Raw genomic sequence first — 24097 nt, forward strand, 5'->3', positions numbered from 1 at the left:
GGACATCACTCCAGCTACATTTTTTCCCCTTCTTTGCAATTGCTTCTAACTCACGCCATGGTAATAAGCCTTGAAATAATCTCACTTATAAACAGGAAATGTTAAAAAAACAAAAAAAAGTAACTGGTCCAAAGGGACTCAAGATTTTGAACTAATACATGGGAGAAGTTGTTGGGTACTGCTCAGTAAAACCCACCCAGACACTCTGCCCGCAGCAGGCTGAAGATTTTGAAAAGCCAGATGGGAAGAGCACTGACTCCTCAGCCCACTCACACTCGATCTGCGGGAGAACAGAGCGGGCAGATCAGAACGGCCCCGCTGTGATTTTGCTCTGAACAAGCAGACGAAATCCCCCATCCTGCCCCGCTGTCCCGAGCGCAGACCCCCGGGAGCGTGCCGGCAGTGCGAGGCCGGGGCTGTGCCGGCGGCGGCAGCGGCCGCCCTCCGGGAGCGGAGCTCGGTCACCCCGAGCCCTTCGGAAGCGCCCCGCTCCAAGGGGTCCGCCGCCTCCCGCCGCGCGAGGGATGCACGGCGAGAACAAAAGGCGGCTCGTTCCGCCCGCTCCCCACGGGCAGGATAAGCACCATCGAGCAAGGGGAAACAAAACACCTTTTTAGCGGGGTGGGGAGGGGGGAAGAGAGGAAACGGAACATCCAGATCAGAGGGCGGCTGCCTGCCCTCCCGGCCCAACGGCAGCGCCCCAGACTTTGTCTGAGGACCCGCGGCGCAGCAGAGCGCTGCCCGGTTGCCGAGGACCCGCACGAACTGCGAGCGCTCGCAGCGAACCCCGCAGCTCCCGCCGCGGGTGGTGAGCGACCGACCCACGCGGAGGGCGCTTTGCAAAGGGGAGGGGGGTCCCCCGCAGGGCTGGAACCCACCCGCGGCGGCAACACCTCCGTGCAGCTGAGCCTCTGCCCAGGAGCTGCTGCTGCTCCCCGCCACGCCACCTCCCTCGCCTTTGGGCGTCCTTTAACCCCAACTTCTCCGAGCACACGGGGAGGGGACTCCAGGTTCACAGGGAGATGAAAGTAAGCAGGCTGGGCTGCTCAAGGTGCTAACGGCTCTCTAGGCTGCCTTCTCCAGCTCATGGCAGCAGAAGGAGCCACCACTGACTTCCTGCCAAGGACACTGCAAGCTCAGACCAACCTCTCTCCAGGTCGGAGGCAGGCAGAGCATTCACAAAACTGCCACTAATAAAATGGTGCAAAACCCATCTTCATGCAGGAACGGACACCAGAACAAACACAGAGTGGAGGATCGCAGTGCCCTCCCTGCCCTGCAACAGCTCCTTGCTACGAGAAGCAGGGTAGGTGTCTCAGCTCTAAGCCTGCAAGCATAGCTGGGCACAAGAGCTAAAGGTTGCAAGCATTTCCAGTGCACCTTCCCTATTCCTCCTTGCTGAGGAAGACATGAGGAAGTGCTTCCAGGAACAGGCTGCATGGTGGAGCACAGACCCCTCCGCAGCCAAAGGAGAGCCCTACCCACCACCACCATCTCAGCTCAGGCTGGGGCCACACCACCTCCAGCACTCCTGAACTACCAGCAAGAGGCTGCTGAGCACACAGCAGGTTTCCTACACTACAGGAACAATTCAGTAGACCACTGCCGCAGCCCCTTCCCCTCCTCTCCATCTTTCCCAGCACCACCTGACACCAGGGGCTACGCCTGGTGTGCTTACCTGATCTCACCCGAGATGGTTACAAGCCAAGAAGCCACACAAGAGCTAATCTGGAGATACAGGCAAGGTTTTCAGGGAGCAGCCACAGCTCCGCTAGCTGAACGGGTCACTTCACAGCACTACTGCAAAGCTTGCATGGAGCTGGACATCACACTGGATGTCACCTGTGGATTTTCTACTAATAGGGAGGAAAAGTTATGCTGTGCTCAGAGGACCATTTTGACCCCTGAATACTGTCAGGTTTTTGATACTGGACCATGAGTTCAAAAGCTATGGAGGGGAAGAAAACAGGAGGGTAAGGTACATACATAGATCTCCCAACCTCAGTAAATCATTGCAAAAACCTATTTTACTCTCTGTGCTATGAAACTCAGAAGATCCTCCTTTTCCAAGTCATTAATGCAGCACTGTTGTGTTGGGTATCTGCTATCTTCTGTCCCACAGGTGGCTGGAGGTGGTTGTCGGTGAAGCAACACCCAGATGCACTACACAGAGATATGTGGAAGTTTATCCAAAGAGATCAAACATGAGGAGAAGAGTATATAGCATGAATAAATTGACATGTCAGCACAAATCCCTGCCCTCTGTACACACATCCCCGACCTGGCTCAGTGTTTCAGAGGCATTAGCTTGTGCGGTCACCTTGAAGTGGATGCTGGACAAGTGGCTTTTTGCAAATCAGTCATCCACAAGTGGCACAAAGGAGGCCACCACCACCGCGAAAGGGGTGGCAGGAGGTAACAGAGCATGCACCAGACACATGGTGGGGCGGTGCATCCCAGGCACAGGTGTACCCCTATCACCACCCCAGGGCTCCAAACTTTGTTTCACTGGCTTCAGACCTAAATGCACCCCTCTCATACAATGCTTTCCCCTGTCCCACGGACCAGCGTCGTGCCTTGAATATTCATATAGGCACCAATGGTGCAAGGGAAAAGTGGAGGCTTGATCACTCGCTTTTCTACCTCACCATGAGCTCCTGGAGTCTCATTTGATTCTCTCCTTTTGCAGATGCAAAAATTTCACGCAGATAAATCTCCAACAACCTAATAGCAGCGAGGCAGCATCTCTTAGAGGCTCTCAGAGGGAAACTTGGCTCCCTGAAATAGTGTATGCTTAGATGGCTGAATCACAAAACGAAAAGGGACACCCCCCACATCCTCAAACTGCACACTCACTTCTCAGCAATGGGACAGTGATAGTTATCATTTATCTGAGTCTTCTGGACAGGTCTCCACGGGAAACGCCAACATCAGTCCTGTTGCAACTGTGATGGTCGAAACTCATGGCAAGACGACCTTTGTAGATAGAGATTATAGTTTATTATGCCAATTAGCCTAGTCGGAAAAAGCAGATTCAGACAAAGGCCCTCCTTTCACATGTTAAAAAGAATTACTTCATATTGAGGTCAGATGAACAAGGTTTAACTCTATTCTTCTAGTCCAACAAGCTCTTCCCCACCCCAAACAGGAAAAGAACAAACTAGAAAATAAAGAAATCAACCCAAAGCATCAGGAGTTGTGCAAAGCCTGGCACTTCACACTTTGGATGCTCAGTTGGATTGAGCTTAAAAAAAGCAAAGCAGCTCAGCCTTGGGAAAGGAAATCTCTTTAAAGCAAGTTACATCCAATACTTTAGGAAACTAAAAATAATAATTACTAGCTAGATTTGAAAGTTTCAGCTGCAACCCTCCCAGATCTGACTCAGATATTCTAGAGAGCTTCTGGCAACACTTCGTGGCTCCTGCTGGTATGTTGGAAAAAAAAAAATATACACAAACAAGACCCCCAAGTTTCCAAAATGAGGCATCAGCATGTCAAACTGCTGATTTAGGTTCTTTGACTGAACTTTCCCCCTGCTGTTGTATGGTTCGTCCCAGCCTCTCTCACCAGTGCCACTCGCAAGTTCTCAATAATGCTTCCTGGACACAAGGTAAGTGCGCTAAATCGCGATGATTAAAACCGTCATTGCCACAACTGTAGTATTAGTTGGAGATTGTGTAATTTCTTGTAGAAGGGGTGTGTGTGTGCACCTGCCTGTGCGTTAGGTGGTTCATGCAGAATTTCCTGCAGATCAAAGAAAAAAAATCTGCTCAGACCTCTTCACTTTTATAAAAATAGCATCTGGATCAACCACATCACCACGGACTGTGACATTCACTCAGCTTAGAAGTGTTTACATATTAGGACTGAGATAACAGAAGGAGGAGGGAAAAAATAGAACCTGGGGTTTGGGGTTTTTTTTTTTTTGTTTGTTACATCTGAATAACTGCTGAATGCTCAAAAAATGAGTCTCTGCCAATTGGCTTTGGGAGTCTTTCCAGTGAAGACTTTACAGGGGCAGAAGTGGTAGACTGCAATAGCAGGCAGCCAGGTTAAAGAGCAAAAAGAAAATACTTTCAAAAAAACATAAAAGTCACTCTCCCTTCCTGAAAACTCATGCAGAGTTGGTCTTCATTCCTCAAACCACAAGGAAGAGGGGAAAAAGAACCCAGCACATACTGAAACAGGGGCTTTCCCCTTTCAAAAGGAAGAAATAAACAAATAGAAGAGATGCTTCTGAAAGGCAGCATCCTGCCCACTGCTGACTGGATATGGCCTCATGTGCATCCCTGGCAGGCTGCTCCAGAGCACTGTACGGGAGGTGCGTCCCATCCGTATGCAGGAGAGGGATGGGCACCCCCAGCTCTCGCAGGGTTAACCACTCTACTGTACCAACGAGCAAAAATTCGATGCCCTCCTGGCTTCCCCACCGCTGACCCAGGGATGAGTCTGATGCCTGTAACTTCCTTTGGAAAGCACTCAAGTGTATGAACCTTCAAGTTAGAGACATTCCCTGGCTGCAAGTGCTTGCTACAGAGGATCAATCCTTTCTTCCAAGGACTTCAAACTACTTTTTTTCCCTCATTTTAAAAGTGCCGGGCGAAGACAGGGACTTGCTGAAGGCAGGAGGAGAGCCCAGCTCTGCCCACGGTGCAGGTCGGCTTCTCCTTCCCCCAAGGAGCATGCCCTCCCCAAGGCAATCGTCTGTCACAACAGCCCTGCCCTCCGACCCTGGGTAAACATCTGCACACGCTGCTTATTTGAGCTGCTATAGCCTCGTTATCTCCCCCAGAACACCCCTAGGGCTAATTAGAGAGTTAATGGCATCATGTCAGGAGATAACGCTATGTGGGGGGAGCAGGGAGAGGGAAGGTGGAAAGGAGTTGTGAAACAAAACCAGTTCCCTTCACAACCGCTGTGCAATATTGGTTTAAGAAGGGTGCACACAGACCCCAGGGACTCTGCCCTCCGGCTGCTGAGCTTGATTTAATAAGAGAACAAGACACTCCTCTTGAGAGATTCAGTTCTCCAGCCAAGATGATGCAAGGTCCCCACACCTTCCCTACTGTCTGCACAACCAAACCCCCTCCAACCCCATCAAGAGAGGTCATTCCCACCAAAGTGCCAGCAGAGACTCACTTCCCACAGTTGGGGTATGACACAGGACAGACACCAAGCAGACAGATGATTTATCATCAAAAAGTGTTGTCTGTTTATTCCTGGTGCTCCTTTTATCTAATTTTTCCACTTTTTTTGTACCCTAGTAACACTCTCTATTGAAAGCAACTGCTCTTTAAAAATGCTTAAAAATAAAAGGAAACAATCACAGAATCACTAAGATTGGAAAAGACCTTTAAGATCATCAAGTCCAACCATCAAGCCAACACCACCATGCCCACTAAACCATGTCCCACAATGCCATGTCCACACGTTCCTTGAACCCCTAATCATCTGGACACAGAGATCTTAGCAAGGCATCTGATCAGCCTGCAAAACCACTGGCCAGCAGACACTTGAGCAGACACTTTTGCACTGATTAGTGCAAAACCATGGGTCAACAGACAGTCGAGCATGGAGACATAACCAGGGGATTTTAGAGGTTCAAACCTCAGCCATCAACAGCTCTCTTGTTGGAGTAATAACCCTCAACATTCAAATTGCATTTTTGCCTGATGAGGACCTTTGGATGCTCAACACCGCATGCTTGACCTTCCCCTAACACATTTGTAAAGTACTTTGCAAAATTAAGAGAAAATTACACAAGAAAATTCATGAGAATTGCTCCTGAGCAGCATGAACAGCCCCATGCCTCCAGCTGGAGGGGGGACAGGGGATGGCACAAACCTGCATCCTGGCAGGAGACAGAGGGCTCTGGCCAGGGAAAGGAAAAAGCAGGAGATAGTGACAGATTAGAGAGTCTTTGTTTTTAATTACAAGAGAAGAGCAACTGTTGACAGACCAGGTTTGTTCTTGCACAAGCGGCTGAGGGGAAAGTGGTGTTCTTCCCTTATCTTGTATAAACTACAGATTGCTCTCGGGAAACACACAACTGTTCATAAATGCACAATCACAGCAGCTCTTTCCAGCCAGCCTGTGCTACACTGCCAACTCCCTCCCACTCAAGCCCTCGTACAATAATCCAATATTAAAAAAAAGTTATCAGTTTGCAATAATTTGAGAACAGTTTCCCAAACCTCTGGTTAAACCCTAACCCTGCAACCGATGGCTGTTCATGCTTCTCATGCTAGCGCATTGCCATTATGCTATATTGCCCTGGTGTGCTGGGCCACAACATACACGTCGAGACAGGTGGGGAGCCTGTTTGTTCCTTGTTTCCTATGCAGAAACATTGAATTTGTCAGCGCTGGACTTTATCGGGGTGCCCTCTGCCTGCTCTCACATGCTGCATCCACCATCAGTATGGCAACAGCTATAGGGTTCAGTTATTTGGCCAGAGACCTTCCCTAGAAGACTGATCACTTTGGTTTCTGACTTGTCTAATTTTAATCCAGTCTGGACATCACTATGAGGTCCACCATACCAATCCATGTCTGCAAAGAGAAAGAAGAGTGCTTCAGGGTACCTTTTCCTTGTGTTCGAGCAGTCTGGAGATAAAAATCCATGTTTTTTAGAGCCAACACAGTTACACTTGTTACTGAAAACTCCTTTGATCATTCATTAATCTCTGCAAATTCAGATGCTGATTAGCAAAGGGTTTGTTCAGCAGTGAGCGAACTAACCCAGGCCACAAATCACTCCTTAATCTATGCTTCGCAGAGATTGATTTAATTTTCTGTGACTGCCTGACAATTCACTCCCTCATTAATTTAAATGCTATCAAATCAGCGACAGTGAGGTGGAAAACAGATGGCAGATACATTCAGAGGAAAACATTATTTAGTCCAAAACTGTCCTGTAAAATATTGGAGGAAAAAAATAATAGTTGTTAACAGGACTGCGGGCAGGATCTCCAGAACCACAAAGCAACATATATAGCGAGACTTTGGATGCATAAGACTTTCTTCAAAGCAAGAATCTAAATTAATGCAAGAGAAGACTTTAAAAACAAAAGCTACACCCCACAGCTTGCTGCAGTGCAGACAGTTTGGCCGTGTTGGACAAGGAAGGGGAACGGGGCGCTCCCAGGGCTGTGCTCCAGGTTTGTCTTAGCCTGAAAGGAGCATCCCATGAGACTGGTCACCCCTCCCAGGCACAGCCAGCACTGCAGCTTGAAATAGGGCTGTGAGGTGCTCTCTACCCACCCCACAAAGCTGGGTACCGCAGAACTCGGCAAGGTTTTAATTCAACTGGGTATGTACAGCTCAATTCATCACCCTACTTCCAGCTAACAAGAGAGAAGGGTCTCATATCCCTCCTGCCACCAATTTGGTTTGAAAAGAAAAAAAAAAAGTCCAGAGGAATGTGAAATTTGGGGATGGCCACTCTATTTCTGTCGGTGTTCAAACTGTGCTTCGTGGTTTGCTGAAATGCCAGCTGCCCAAGGGGTTTACCACTTCTGGGCTCTAACCCAATCGAAGTGTTCCTAACAAATAATATGCAAAATATGTTTATAGTTTAAGAAGGAAAAAAAAAAAAGAATGAACAGAAAGACGGGTATCCTATCAACTAGAGACATATAGTGAAGTTCCCAGCAAGAGAGCATAAACCCTAAACTTGTACCAGAGAAAGAAGTGCCTGCGGTCTGTTGCTCCAAGATCAAGATGCCTTTTAATTAAGTGTTTGTGCAGACCTTTTAAAGATATAAAATAAGCGCTAACACATTATTGCTCCATACTTAAGCAAGGAGCACGTGCAGCACCATGGAAACCTTTGGAGGCAGGCCTAGCTGCTTAGGGAAGATGTTTTCTGAAGTGACTGCTTCTTTTGTTTGGAGGTATTTGCATGTAGGCAGATGATAGGACTCACAATTGCAACACTCTTCCACCTCAAGTGTTCGTAGCAATACAAGCCAGGGATTTAAAGCCAGCCTTCCAGAAGAGCCAGGCCAGAACAAAACGCATAGCACCCCACCACACAGGGCTCTTTTCCAGTAGGTTTGTGCTTTTCATCTTAAAATTAGTTTATTCGCCCTCAAGATGGATGTAAAGCAAGATATTAAAAGGACATAAATATTTGAAGGAATTTTAAATATGCTTCCAAAATTATCTATAGTACAGCAGACAGATTGCCCATTGGTTTTCTTCAATACCATTGAGAATTCAGGGAAGTGGCATTAAAAATAAAACACTTGGTGTAATGATACTCATCAACTGGCTGCATTCCTACAAAAATAAATGCAGACAGCCCTGGTCTGCATCCAGAACAAGAGCAAAACAGCACAGGAAAGGGAGCTAGTGAAAAATTATGTTAAAGAAACATAAATATGTCTTTAGACCCTTACTACACACAAAATAAGAGAAGTCTTCAGGCTTTGGCCAAACTGAATGTACAAATGCATTCTCTGTGAACATCCTTTACCTGAAAGAATTGACCATTTCTGGATTTGGATCTGCATCCCTAAACGTGTAGATCTTTTGGACGGATCTATGCTGCAGAAGATGAAACATTCAGCAAGATTACAAAGCCAAGCCTAAATTAGCAGAGCTTACGAGTTCAACTGCAAACAAGAGAGGTGCTGGAGGGAAACTTCCAACAGAATAATGCATTTGCTCATTATGGAAATGCCTTTGCATAATCTCAACTTTCTTTGCACAGCTATGGAACAAACAAACACCCACAAAGAAGAGAAACTTGGCAAGCATCAAACTCTCTCAAGCACAAACCAGACAGTAATAAAAGCTTTGATCACATCCCTGTGCTGTACAAAGTCCTTCCTTCCTTTCTATGGTCAATCTGGGAACACTTAGGCATGGAAACAGGCGGCCACACAACCCACTTTGCTGCGTCTACTTATCAAATAGGCCTTATGCTCCAGGTGCAAAACTATTTCCCAACAAAATGCAGGGCTGCAGCACCTGCCAGAGCCCTGGGAAGCACACACCACATGTTAGTCAGCTCCTGCACCAAGACGCTCTTCCTGCACGACTCAGCCACACCGCGCATGCCACACCAGCTCCCTGCCCTGCTGTTGGTACACAGGGATGTCCTCCCTGTCCTGCAGTCCCACCACCCCTTAATCAGCTTTCATCTACTTCCTCAGTCATTACCTTGCAGCAAATAGAGTTCTCTTCTCCTGATCCAGCAAAACACTTTAAAGCAAGCAATTAAAAGTTAGCCAAGATCAGAGCCTGCACTTTAATATTAAAGCATTGGATAGGACACAACAGACATCCTTCTGGACAGTGGGTTGTTTTTTTTAATGTGTGTCCATCATATTCTTGCTCACTTGATCCTGACCACAGCCCGAGCTTGCACATGTGACAGGCTCCTAGGGACCCAGGAATTCAGTGCATGGCCTCCAAATATGAATTACTGAACTGATTTACATAGTGCTAAGGCTGAGAGCATGCAGAAGAGATCTACCAGCTACCCTGGCCACCTTGGGCCAGGGTCGCTCTGCAGGGGCCCCAGCCCCACTCCTCTCCAGCTCGCTAGGCTGCAGCATGGAAAGGCACCCTGCACAAGGTGGCTGGGGTGGCTCCTCCATGAGCCTACAGCAGGTTAAACCTAGAAAGGTTTCTTATTCCCATTGGGAAGCATCAAATGCCAACTGAGATATGTCATTGGCATGACAGCTGAGGCCGAGAGCCTCAACACCTCCATGCCCTACATGGGCTGCATCCAGTCTCTCCTACAGCCTAGTTTCTCCTCCATCTCTGGGTATAAAGGAGAACAGCAAAGTTACAGAGCTGAAGCTGTCACTTTGAAAACATGTTGTACCTCCAAAATTTCTGTGGCCACCAGGCTTGGGACACTCGTAGCCCACGAAGCTGAGGGCCCAAAGCCCAAAGGACACAGCCCTTGCTGAAGCACCCACACCACTGTCCCCAGGGCAGAAACCCACCCCATGGTGAGCTCAGCGGTGCCTAACCAAGCCGCACACAGCAAATCCCCACAATGACTTGCAGAAGATGAGGAAGGCCAAATTAAAAAAAAAAATAAAAGCCAGCAAGGAATTCTCTCTCCCTTTTGTGGGGAGGGACGGATCCAGTTTAAGAAAACTCTGACCACTGTGACTATCTGGGGAAAGGCATTCCACTGAACTGGTTAGGCAAGGGGCTGCGGGAGGACGTCTCGCTCAGGGGCATGAAAGCAAGGTATGTACAGGGGGAGGGGGACGAGCTGCTCCATCACTCACGACAGCACTCCTGCTCCTGCCGGCGAGGTCCCCAGAGCCCTGGACACACAGCTGGGATGCTGGCAGGAGACCAGGAGACTTCCAGACTCTGCAAGGCCCTCTAATAACACTTTTATCAGGATGCTGCCCACTGAAGTCCTTAGCCCAAAGCAGCTTCGTTTGGGTCCAGGCTAGCTCTTAGCATCAGCAAGCAGTTTAAAGGACTTTAGAGGGATGGTGAAGGAAAGCTATTTTGCACCTGGTACACAGGCTGACAGTGCACCACAAGGGCTCCAGGGCAATGCAGCGTTATTGCACTGCCACGCACTTGTTCCTAGATAGAGGTCTCCAGACCCCTCCTCCCTGTAGCTCCAGGGTATTTAATCAGTCGGGGGGGGGGGGGGGGGGGGAGGGAAGGAAGGGGGGAAGGAGGAAATCATATAACATCACCTGGTTTCTAGCACCGCAGGAGACAGCCTTTGAGTGAGTGTTCCTCTTGAATGCAGGGAGCTGGCCACCACCCTGCCAAACACCCCATGGTTGCTTGGTTAGGAAAGAGGCCGGGGACCACCTTCTTTGGTGAAGCCTAACAAATGGCAGGTGGCCCACAAGGAGACACATTCAGCTTACCTTCCTGGCCATCCGCAGCTCCTTCCAACGCCAGGGCCATGGCAGAGACTAAAAGTTCTCCACACCCACAGGGACCACCAGCCCTTCACTCCGGCTATGCAAAAAGTCAGATCTCTGCTGGGATTTCCCAGCCTGTCTGTGGTTAACGCCATGGGAGAGGAAGGAGCACAGCCAGCAGCCTCACAGAGGGGCCACCCAGGACATTGTGAAAGAGCCGGTCACAAGGCACACGACCGGGGAAGGCTGCTGACTGTCTAATGTTACATCAGACCCACAAACCCTCTTCCTGTCCCCTCCAGCTCTTTTCATCCCAAGGTAGCGCCAATCATCAGTTTCTCTTACCACTTTCTTACAGGGGACACAGGAAGAACATTTCTTCCTTAAAAACAAGAGCGTGAGAACTGCAAGGTCTTGGCTCAGCAAGAGACAGAGCTGTAGCTCAGATGAGAGGGGTTTCTTTGTCACTCAATCTTCTCTTCCAGCTCTCTCCCCAGATAGTCACATTTTCAAGGCAACAAACACAACTGATGGGTGTTCAGCAGGGCAGGGCTCACGTTTGTTTTCCAGCCCACCAGTGGGACAGTTTCTTCAGGCACTGCTCTCAACACTGCTGCTACTTCCCCACTGCCAGCTCTGTTGTGAAAAAGCAACTGTACCCCCCAAAAATTAAATAATAATTAAAAAAATAATAATCGCAGCTCTCACCAACACAACTCTTGGGATCAAGGATAAACATCTTTTAAGGCTGAAAGTTTCACTTTGCATCCATAAGTTGCAAGAAGGTGCAGAGCTTATTTTAAAGACTGATTGGGATTGCCTTAAGGTCCACGGAAGGACAATTGCTTTAAATAAACCAGTCTTAATTGCTTTGCACCTATTTAAATTTCTTACAGTGGTACATTTTGGAGAAAAGCTGGCCTTGCTCTTTTCCTAAGACAAATATAATAATAAAAAGCACTCTGCCTTGATCTCACTGTTCATCTCCCAGGGCCCCTCTGTTACTGCTGCATTCCTTTGTGTTTATCTGCCCTCTTCAACTCTGTGCTACAATCAGCTGCGTGTGGCACCTCGTGTCTAGAAGTGACATGGCTGAGGTTACAGGAGAGACAGGTGCAAGGGGAGTTCTTGCCCTGAAGCTATCCAAAGGAAAAGAGAAGCTGGAGGGGAAGAGGGTTGTAAGGTATTTCAGATTAAAGCCGACAAACAGCAAACACCTTGCCCCAGGCTACACATTCTCTGCCAATGCAAGCTGCAGCGGCTTCGAGCCCCAGAAACAGCAAAGCAAACACTTCTCTGCAAGGGGGAGTTGTCACCTGTCAGGGATGTTTGCAAATTTATAGGGAGGTGGTGATGGTGGTAAGGGGAGTAAAAAGAGCTTTCCTCCTTTTAAAAGACGGGCTGTTTGCACAGGTTTGCGATGCATATTTTGCTTTGTAAAGGCTTTTGTGCAGCACTCAACTGAGCTAAGGTGCTGTCTTCCACTGAAGACAAAACTGGAACATTTATTAATGTACATACATTAATGTACTCTGAGCCGCTGCCTTACAGTAAGGGTGAGGATGGGATGGAATTTCCCCACTCCCCCTTCGGCTTGTCATGTCTGTGAAAAAAAACTTCTTCAAGAAGTCACCGCGCAGCTCAGCCTCTTCAGAAATGCCTCCTGCAAAGCTGGGATCAAACCCATCATAAGCAAGAAGTAACTGCACAGCAAAAGCTGCCTGCCTTCCTCTCCTAGCCCCAGTGCGCACTTCAGCAGTGCTCAGAGAGAACAAGAGAAGGGATTTTCCACCGATGTTTCACTGCACCACAGACGGGAGAGGGAGACTCTGAACAAGGGCCTCAGGTGAGCCTGTCGGCTACCACAGCACTCTGCAGACAGCTCAGAGGAAGGGGAGATGGGGAGGCTTTGCTAGCACTCAGTGCAGCAAATCCAGGTTTGGACATGGAAGGAGCAAAGTTTCTGTTGATGACCTTTAAACTGTTGGGGACCATTTTTTTAAGAGGGCATAGTTAGTACAAACAGAACATTACCACCTATTTTGAAAAGTAGGAACCCCTCTTAACATTGAGAATCTTTTGGACCTGCTATTGAAGAGATACCATTTTACTGGAGAGCTGTGCTACAGTGTTGGAAAAAGCTGAGAAGTGGCCTTTCAGACCTAGACGCTGATTGAAGGCTTGCACGCCACCTCCCTGCACCCAACCTGAACGCAGAATCAAAAGATAACCTTGACATCAGTCACCTCTCTTGTGCACTTGTAGTAGCTTCACCACATTAGCTGAGCAAATACCCAACCTCAAAGTGGCCTTTTTACCATTTGCAATCTTGCAAGGGAAGAGAAAAGCACCACAGACTCCCCAGCAGTCAGCCCAGAGAGGCAGTAACCGGTCAAACATTCTGGCACTGGGGACTGCAATCAGCATGACCTGAGAGCTCTTTCCTTGCAGATGCGATCCTCCAGGTTACAAACACTGCCAGGATGCAGACCACCAACATGCCTTGGTTGAGCACATTAAAAATGCTGGTTGGTTAGCCAGGGAATTAACTGACACAGTTTCTCAGGATGGCAACACACAGGAACAAGTAGATTTACAGACACCAACACAAATTTCAAGCCACACATGATTTTTACCCCAAACTATACAAAATCCAGGAAGAACAGAAACAGGACACAAACAGCTCAAACAGCCTGCAAGAATAGCACCTGGCTTCTTCACCAGAGCTACTGCAAAGAAAGAACTGGTCAGTTTGTGCCAAAGGCAACGAACCAGCAACCACCAGTGTCTCATCTGCATTCCAGTCTCGAGCCATACTGATGAGACACCCACAACCAAGACTTGTTACAAACTCTCTCTGGCTTTGCCTACCTAGAGACACAAGAGGAGGGAAAAGAAAACCTAACAAAAGCAACCATGGTCTGAAAACAAGTTTTCATTTATACCTGACCTTTGAGAAAAGAAAAAACAGTGAAGAACATCCTCAAGCCAGAGCCCTTGGTCATCAAAATTGCAACTGTGCCCAGAATATCAGCTATTTTAACGCTGAGGCCGCATAAACTAGCTCTAAGCGGGGAGAGAACAGGGACAGCTGAGCAGCCAGGGAAGTGCAAGAGACTCCTCAGCTCTTCTGCCTGTTTAGCTGCCTCATCCCTCTCTCCTGACATCGCTGCAGCAGCAGAGGAGGAGCAGGTGAGGAGTCAGCCTGCTCCCCCTCACAGCCCCAGGGAGGCACCGAGGAGCGATGCCCTTCCACGGGTCACATGCCCTCCAGTTTAGCCACATGTGCAGACACCGCTCTTCACCACCAGCGGAGTCACTGGGCAGAGCCATGCTCCCAACCACCTTCTGTGCGTGGGACACAACAGGCAAAACAAGAAGGACCTTCCTTGGTCAGAGGCAGTGGCCACAGCTCCTCCACCAGGAGAGGGAAGATGGCCCCGGGGCAACACAGCAAGAATAGCTCCTGCAAAAACTCCTCCTCTGTCCACAAAGGTTAAGGAAGTTCTTCTCACTACTCACCCACATTGGGTCATTCAGCTCTGTGTCCTGCACCCGGACGCAGTCCATGCTGATCTCTATTTTGTTTGTAGGGCCATTTTCAGATGGGCCATCGATGAAGTTCAGATCAATCGGCTGAACCGAGCATATTGGCCTGAAAAGAACAGAGTAACACAGTTAAGGTGGCCAAATTTTGTTTTCCTCCCCCCCCACGTGCTAGGGTGTCACCCAGGACTTAGGCATCACCACAAACCAGTCTCAGGGCAAAGTAAGTAATTACTAGTGAACAACTACCTCATTACCTGCTATGCTAACAGCAGCCCCTGAACAGGACAGGGCCTGGAGGGACATTTCACTTGCCTGACCAGAAAGATGAGGTAAGAGCGCAAGAGTTAAATCACAAAGACAGAATTCATGGAGGATTTATAGCAGTAACTGTCCCAGCATCAGTCATGGCAAGTCAGGAATGGGAACAGAGTCAGTTTTATTTCCTTCAATGGACCTGACAGAGTGAACTCTGCACTATCTCCACCTCCTCTCCCTCCCTGGCATCAGTAAAGGAGGAAAGTATGCAGCCTGGACATAGAGTGATGACCCCATTTCCTGAGGTGAAAATGCCAACCATCCACCTTAAGTGACCATGTGGTGGAAAGCGGTCAGCTCAGCAACCAAAGGTCTTGAAGAGAGTCAGTGTCACTGGTCATCTCTGCATCTGTTCCCCATAGCCTGGATGAAGAATCTCTTGAGAGCTCAAGAGCTGTCAGTCACCACAGACTCATACCCACATCTTCTAATCAACAGGTACAGAAGACTCCAAAACCCCCAGCATCAGCCCCCTGAGCAACCTAGTTACTGAGGTGTCCTGTCCCAAAATGCCTCTTCCACAGGCTCCCAAAATCCCTCTTCCACAGGCTCCATGTAAGGACTACTTACTGTTCCAGGAAGTCCCAGATATGCTGGAGCACCTCGGGGCTGAGGAATTCCCTGGGCTGCGAGCCGTGGGACATGGCCGATCGGTAGTAACTCTCCTTCCAGGAGAAGTGGCTCGGAGTTTCTACAAACCTTAAAAAACAAAAGCAAAAGAAAAGAAAAAACACACACACAAAGGTATGTTGAATGCATGAGCCCAGCTCAATGAAAACCCATAAATAGAAGCTATTGTGTGAAAAAGGAGACACGCTGAATGCATGGAACATTCACAGCTGTACAACACACATTCCACACTGCTGCAGATGCTGTATTTAGATGGGAGACAATTTGGACACCCTTCCCAGTAAGTTAAATACCCCTCAGAGTCCACTGGGATGCTGTGTCAGAAGAATCCCAGAGGGAAAAAAAAAAGCCACCTTCCATCTTACCCCCAATTAATCAACTTTCCATATAAAGCAGGTAGTCTTTGCAGCAGGTGAAGCACTTAAGCGGTGTGCGATTCCAGTCTCCCTGGCTGGTTACCTCTCTAGATTGCATGCCCTAGGATGATTTAGGTGACTTCTACACCCAGCAACTGCAGCTGAGGTCTTGGACTAAAATAAGTTGTTTTTTTTTAAATTGACTAATAAAGCAAAAAGAATATTTTTTTAAAATTATTATTTTCTATGGAAATAAGTTCCATCACATCAGTTTATATCTGCTTGTTTACTGCCTTCTCACCTCCAATAATTTCTCAGCCCAAACAGCTGATTTCTGCCAGATCTGCTAATTACCTTGGCCATTTTTATCCCCTTAAGCTCCTACAAGCCTCACAGAAATAGGTGGGCCCAAGAGGAACAGTGACGAAGCCAGAGCACTCGCGCCTTCCACAGCTGCACATTCTCATCCCACTGGCCAATTTCTAAATTCAAACACAGCAGCTTTTACACCCGTGTCAAAATACTCAACGGCTGCAAGGATGCGAGGGGGGGGCAGGAGGAGTTTCTTGAGTATATTTGCAGTTGACATAAACTCTCCGTTCAATTTAATTAGAGTAAGAGGCAGATGGCCACCTTTCCTGTTACAAGGATGGGGGCACCCTGCAAAATTTTCATATAAAAGAGTTGTTTTGGCACAATGGAAGTGAACGGCCATGCTCCCTTCCAGGGAACGGCTGTGGCAGGAGCCAAGGATATAAATGGATTCCAAAAAGAATTGGACTAACATTTGGTTTGGCACATTTTGGTGCTGATTAACTCAATGGTCTAAACAAATTGCATGGAAGACCCTAAGTTATTAAGCTGCCAAAATTAAGAAAGAATGTTTCAGAGGGAGGATCATACTACAGTTGTTCTTTTTCCCTACATTTTCCTGAAGCATCTATTTCTGGCTGCTGTCAGAGGGTTCTAACTCTCTTTGCTGAATTTGTATGGCCTCTTATGTTTTGAGGATGACACTGGTCTGCAAAAAGCAAGGGTTTCCTCACCTCTGCTGCCCACAGAACTGCATGCTCTTTGAAAAAAGCAGATAGTTTTCCTAAGCTAACAAAAATCAAAGCAGTTTCAACCCCCAGAGCCATAGCTGAGCATGCCTCAAAATAGGTGAAAGTATCACTTCAGTTGCTCATCCTTTATGTGATTAACAAAAAAACCCCAACATCCTATAAAAGTTCATGAACAGCCAGAGACAAAAATAAAATTCAGAAGTGTCATAGCTAATAGCTCTGTCTCACAGATGCGAGCACATACCCACACTACATGTGAATAAATAAACACAAATCCTCCAAGAACAGCAGTTATCCCACAAAGTACAAGAAATTACTCCTTTCGCGCTTTCCATCTGGTAAAGCACTTTCAAGAGTGCTGTACCGAAACCCAGAAGAACAGATCTGGCCTATAGCCTTACAAGGCCTATGTAAGCTGGGAAACAATGCTATGACAAGCTTTAGAGGAGAGCAGTGGGGAGTGCATGCTCCCCAGCCCACTCTGCCACTAAACCCACAGACCCCAGGCACTGCTCGATACCCTGCACCCAGTCCTGACCTCCCAGGAATGGGCAGAGAAACCCCACAATGGGTTCTCCCAAACCACTAAAGCACTCGCTTTTAACAGTTATTTGCCACTTATCACAACTGCCCTTGACTTGAACACTAAAAAACACTTTTTAGGAATTCAGTGCAAAGGTAGCAACAACCACTATCCACACCAGCTCATTACTACTTATACAGGAACCAACTTTACCAGAAAGAGTTATTACAAAAAAGTTATTACCTTCCTCAGAGACCTTCTTCCCTTCAAAAAGTCTCAGTGCAATGAGGTTTCTGCATGCCACGACATGCTGCAGCTTTGGTTCACAGCTGCACAAGGTCCTAGGTCTCAAGAAAGCAAAGCAACCAGTTCAGCCCTGCCTGCTTTGGCCCTCGTGGTCCCATTCAGCAGCAAAGCAGAAGTTGTTTCTGATAAACCTACCCCAACCAAGCACTCTTCACAGTGCCCACAGCCTGAAGCACAGGAGAGGAAGGAGATACAGCTACACAGACCGATAAAGCCAGGTTTGTTATTGTGCACCTCTGAAGCTAACAGAGCTGTTGGAAAGAGTCACACCAGTTAAGGACACAACCGTTGCATCCCTGTACTAAATACAACTCCAAATTTCTCCAGAGAGAGGCATTTTCCAGCTGTGTCGTCTTTATCCCTATACCTAACCAAGCTCCTGGCTTACTATTTCTAAGAAAAGCGTTATCAGATTTTACCTGATGGCCAAAAAGGCACGTTTCCCTATACCAAGCAAGAGAAGTTCCCTGGTTAATGCTTTCACAGAAGCAAAATTTGAGACTCCTTCAACACTCTCTGCAACACCCTTACTACCCGTACACCTCTATTTCCAAAGGAGGTTGCAGGATTAGGTGGCCAACCATGGCAAGGCACCTGTGAGAAGGCTACAGCATTACAGAGGTAGTGAGCATTGCTTTTCACTTAGTTTGCTGCATCCTGCTCTCAGGTGGGAAAGAGCTGTCAGGCCACAAGAAAACCAACTTCAGTTCAGCACAAAGCTGCATGCAAGCTAAACTGTCTCCTTCCCTGTGATCTTAATAAAATCTAAACCTAGTGCCATTTTCCTTAACAAACAGCCTTCAAAATAGAGGAGCAGCCTCCGTCTACTGAACAGCATACGTAAGAGCCCAAATTTGCTCTTCCGCAAGAAAATAACAGCTAAAGCCTAAGCAAGATCCATGCATAAATTTCACTACTCTAGTTAGTTGTCTTTTCCCACATCAGCAAACATTCTAGCGTCAGTAAAATAAGCCCCGAGCACCTAAAGTTAATCACAAGATAGCAGGAGTTTGCATTGTTCAAATTGCTCCTACCAGCTGCTTTTTTTATTAACAGACATTTAAAACAACATCCCTTTTACTCACAAACGCTCATCTCAAAGTGCATCGTAGGAGGTAACACAGCCTGTTATACCAAACTACCAACTAGTAGTAAGTATTGTCTAGCTTGCCCTCTGCTTTAAGTCTATAAGCTAATTCCCTGCATTAACTGCTGAAATAATTGGCAGGCAGCTTGCCACAAGCAGAGAGCACTAACTACACCAGGTTGGAACTACAGAGGGCTTTACAGCCCCCATCAAACTTCAAGCTGAATAGGACATTGCACCCACAAGCCCCTCCTTTAAAAACCATCAGGGGATTATTAACAGAAATAACAGGTTAAATCTTCTCTGATAAGCAGCACCTCACCAAGAGCACAGGGTTTCCTGGCGCAGGGCTGGGACACTGCTCCTGAACCACTGAATCCCAGGACAGGTTTCAGCCAGCAATGCACTCTCACTGAGGTCTAGCTCAGCTCCATCCTATTTAATTTGCTGAAGCAGCCCAGACTCCAGGTGAAAGCACTTTTCCAGATTCACTCTGTGGGCTGAAGCCTTGTGCACACTGATTGTTCTGCTGCCTCCCAATCATTTCCCCAGAAGTGCTGTTACAGCCCACTGGAGTAGGACTGCATCCCAGCTGATTCATTTTGCTGTCATGCTGATAAGTGAGATCTCTGCAAAATATGGCAATGAAAGCAACATGCCCCTGTAGCTGTACCCACACAGAACTCAGTTTCAGAGTCTTCCAGAAGGCTGGGAATGTTAAACTTGACAAAAAAAGACCCCCAAACCAAAACCCACCCCACTAAAAACCAACAACCAAACAAAAAAGCCCTGGCGAGCACAGCATTTGCCGTTCATAAGCCTTAGCCCATTTGCACTGCTGTTGCCTTTCCCTGGAGCCAAGGGTCCCAACACAAGTGGAAACAAAGCCCTGACTGCTTGGCCCAGCATGACAAAAACTGGTGGCAAACATGAGAGAAGACAAGACATTTCTGCTCCCACTACCTCACTCTAAGCACTTGCTTCCATTCTTTACCACATTTTCCCCCTTCCTACCTTCACATCAAAGACATTAAAGAAAAACAACAAAACAAAACAAAAAACCCAAACCACTTTCCACACCAGAAAACATGACAGAACACTATTAAACTCAACTATTACAATGCAGCAACACTTCTCACACAAAAAGCCACCTTTCACTGCAAACAACCTTTCTTAGAAAGGGCTAAACCCAAACCACCAGGGCTTGACTTACCACTGGGGAAAAGACACAAGCTCCTGAGGAAAGCAAGACCTACGTTTGATACAGAGCACGCACAGCCCTTCCTCTGTAGCTTTAACCTTAAAGGCAGATGCCACCTGCTTTCACTGATACAGGGTTGGGCCTGACACAGGGTGCAGATCAAGCACCGCTGGAGTGCATGTGTGAGTCCAGCAACCTCCTTCCAAAAGTGAGAAAGACTGTCACAACCAAGAGATAGCATGGTTTTCTTTGGTTTTTCATCCAAAACAGGCTTAGAGCTTCAACATTCTGAACTGCCCCTGGGTTAATAGTAGAGTTTATGGGGAAACCAGAAATGAGTAAGGTAACTCAGTGAAGCTGCTGTGTTGGGTTTCAAGAGATCCAAGCACCTCCAGTTCTCCTTAGCTTCCATTGGAAGCTGGAGCTCTGGGGTGGTTTGTGTTTCTCCTGCACGGTGTGCAAACTCTCGGAAACTATCAGTGTGGTTTATAGATGCTGACCTTCATGGCTTGGTATTGGTGTAAAGCCATGAAGTGTTTCACAGCAGGGATGAGCAAAATGATTTGGAGCTTTTTTTTGCTTGTTGCCAAAGTTACAGGATGTTGCTTTCTGCTTCTCCCCACCAAATGTCTATCAATGGTGTACAATTTTCTATCACTGGGTCTGTAGTCCTCAGTCAGTAGACAAGCAGATGGGGCCAGAGAAGTCTTTCTTTGTAAGCTACAGATTTTGCTGTTTTTTCATGAGATATATTCCTCTAAAGGACCTGCTAGCAAAGTAGCTAGGAAAATTTGATGCAAAGAGAAGAACATCTACTCTTATGAGGAAAACACTTCCACATTATACAAATGAACCCAAAGAATAATTAATGATGTCTAAATAATGATATCTAATATGGCTCATTTTATTCATAGCTCTCAAAGTGCTCTACAAAGGAAGACAGTGTAATTACTCCCATTTTACCTGTGGGAAAACTAAGGCACCAGGAGGTCATAGGATTACTCATCATTACTCCGCAAGCTAGTTGTGCAGCCAGAAATACAACCTTGGTCACCTGAATCACAGTCTGGTGCTGCTCAGAAAGGAACTCGTGATTTCGGGTGTCTAGATAGAGAAATTCAAAAAGGCGTTAAGTTCTTCAGGTAGAGTATGCACTGCACTTCATAGAGCAAGAAAGCCCAAACTTCATTTATCTTCAGGCACAAAAATGCTGATGCCCAGGAAGGAAAATCAAGGCTGCAGAAATGCTTTGACTGGCTTTGAGCCACACTCAGAGTTCAGGGTGGAAGTAGAAATCAAACCCAGATGCCCAGACTAAAAACTAATCTTTCTTCCTGAATGCTTACAGCAGTTAACCACTTAACAGGGTGTGGGCCTGATAGAGAAGGAAATCACAGAGCAGAGAAGTCAGCAACCTCAGCTCCAGCAATCCCAATCCACATACTGTGCTGGTCCCTGCCTTCTCTGGTTACACCTTTAAGTGCATCAAAAGCAACGGTAAACAAACGATTTAAAGTTCACGAGCATTACGCTTAATTGCTGGAATCTTGGTGTTAGTTGTATTTTTAGTTCTTGAGTGGGGAGGGGGCTCCTTTTCGGACCGCACCATTAAAACTCGAGGAACTTGGCAGCCCTTGTCCTGCTGGAATTCCCCCCACTCTGCATTTTATCACTGCAGTGATTTGTAGACATTGCTACCTAATGAAGCTCACAGCTGTGCAAGAGGAGAGGAAGCAGGGTCTGGCAGCACGGGACAAGCGTGCGCCTGGCAGGCAGTGTCATCTGGAATTCCCCGAAGCGTGGAGCACACTTGTTCCCCGCGGCCGCATCAGCCACCCTCAGCTGGCAAAACACACCCTGGAAGCACCCATTAGAGACCTTTGGTAACCAAACAGGTTCATTGCCATAAACATGGGGGGCAAAATGAAAGCCCATGGGTAGACAGGCAGGCTCTCACCCCCCTCAAAGAAGAGACTGCTATTGAATTTCAGGGATCTGTATTGCACCTCTATGCCTCTTTCTGTGTTTACTTCATCAACAAGCAGCCCCCCTTCCCAGCACGAACTGCACTACACTACGCATTTTCCCATTTCTTTCTCTGCCTCATGCCATATTCCAAGGTCTTGGCTCACGATAGTCCAAGAGAGACTGACTTCCATCCCAGCAGAAGCAAGTCTTGCTGAAGTGCACCCATGAATATTTATTCTCCTTTAGATTTCCAGCCCAGCTTTCAGATTTAGCTTTTTAAAATCTAGACTTCCAGCAACTTCTTTAAATCCTTCAGATTTTCCTCCCATATAACACTGCTCCTATGCGTTAGTCCTATAAAATATCTCCGGAAGAAGAGTGATGGATGCATGGGTTTGGAAGGGCAAATATAAGGAATAACAGACACTGACACACAGAATTATTTTGAGACAGAATATACTTCCACCCATGGTTCAACTGTCCATTCTTTTTTCCGAGATCCTGCATTTTTCAGATGTTTCCCAGATCTGATCTGCAATCTCACTGAAAAACTTGTGGACAGCAGCACAGGTTATGGGGAGGGGCAGCTGAGAGAAAAGTGGTCCAGTGGCACAGACATGCATTAGAAAATGAAAGAAGCTAACTGCCTGAAGGGTGAACCCTGATCTCAGAAGCAGCCACCAACCAAGGAGATATGGGGAACACAGGAAGGAACCAGGAGTGACAGTGTCGAAAGGCTCTGTGACACTGCCGGTGTCCTACAGCATCCATTGAGGACAGCCTAGGGAGGACTATATTAGCTTCTTCCTATTCTCTAGGCAAATGACACTTGTATTGTGCACACCCTGTTTCAACTGTGAGATACATGATATTTAGAGGAATTAAAGCCATTCTGTCTCAGAGGAATGCTGATTGCATAGCTTATAAAAACCCTGTGTTCTGCTAGAGTCTACTGTAACAGTGCATCCCAATCTCCCTGTGATTTAAATTTCTCTTTTGGAAGCGTGCGTGTGTGAGCAAAAGCGAAAGGGGTAGGAAGGGATGGTTCGGCTTTCTGGTTGCTCTTTACTCGAGCCTTCAGTGCGCGGGCAAGACTGACTTATATCAAAGAAAGTGAAACTGGCTGCACAGAATGATCCTCCTAATTTACTATGCTGAAAAACACAAGGGGGATTTTTTTCCAGTCATTATCTTCTTTCAGTTAGAGTCATCTTGACTAAGACTATGCCCACAGTGGATGCAACATTTGCAGCTTTGCGATGGCCCCTCAAAGCACATTATATCACCGCAGCCCTGGGCCCCACCCCAGTGCCCTGCTCCAGTGCTGGCAGCAGAGCTCCTTCGGGAGAAAAAGGCTCCCTCTGCATTCCCAGCACTACCGTGCCAAGGGGTTGCCAGACTGGGCACTGCATGGCCTGCTCCCTGCAAACCACTGAGAACGGCTTCTGGAAGCAGAATGGGTTCAGAATGCTGTCAGCAACCCCCGCAGGCTGGGAACCCACCACATCTCCTATCTACATCTCATCACATCTGCTATCTACATGTCATCATTATCAACCCCACAACAGTGACCAATTCTACATAATAGAGGCATTTCTTTGTCCCAGGGCTTCAGGCAGCTAATCGCTCCACCAGCACTAGAGGAACTGTCCCTTAATTGTTGGAGCAAAGTCACCCCTAACTTTTTTTTTTTCCTCCAAGGATTTCTTCAGCATCTTGTGAACTTTCCCAGACCCCTCTTATCTCCCACTCAACCTTGGACACCCCCTTCTCCACCCTCCCCTTCTCACCCATCCTTGGAAACTACCGCCTCACCCAGCCGCGGACATCCCCTCCCCTTCTGCTCAGCCCTGACACCCACTCCCTTTCTCAGCAGGGGCCGAGAGAGATGAAGCTCTGGTCAAGGTGAAAGCACTGCCACAGCAATTCCTCCACCTGCCCACTGCAGTTGGTGCTTTCTAGTCTGGGGTACAGAGCCCTCGTAACCTCCAGAAAACCACCCAGGAGCCTGAGCAACCCACGTTGGGAAGCCCAGAGTTAGAGTGCCAGCCTGGGGCTCAGGACACCCAGCTCAACCCCTGGCCCCTGGGTGCCCTGTCCGTCTTTGCCCTTTCATTCCTCTGGTATAGCAGTGCCACCAAATTTGTACAGCACACAAAGACCTGTTGACCATCAGTACACCTCCAGGGAAACATGGTCCCGAGATTTTCCAAATTTAAGTAATAAAAGAAAAT

At 47.5% G+C, this 24097-nt stretch overlaps 1 protein-coding gene across 1 annotated transcript in view; it reads right to left on the reverse strand.

The window, feature by feature from the left end:
• TP63 (tumor protein p63) overlaps positions 1–24097 on the reverse strand; it is a 117366-nt gene that overhangs the window by 69796 nt on the left and 23473 nt on the right. The window contains exons 3-4 of the mRNA XM_059822862.1: positions 15299–15427; positions 14387–14519 (exon numbers count right to left, since the gene is read on the reverse strand). Coding sequence (XP_059678845.1) covers positions 14387–14519; positions 15299–15427 — 262 coding nt within the window. The remainder of the gene's footprint in view (positions 1–14386; positions 14520–15298; positions 15428–24097) is intronic.

The sequence above is a fragment of the Gavia stellata genome, chromosome 11, assembly GCF_030936135.1.
Source record: "Gavia stellata isolate bGavSte3 chromosome 11, bGavSte3.hap2, whole genome shotgun sequence".
Classification (NCBI taxonomy): domain Eukaryota; kingdom Metazoa; phylum Chordata; class Aves; order Gaviiformes; family Gaviidae; genus Gavia; species Gavia stellata.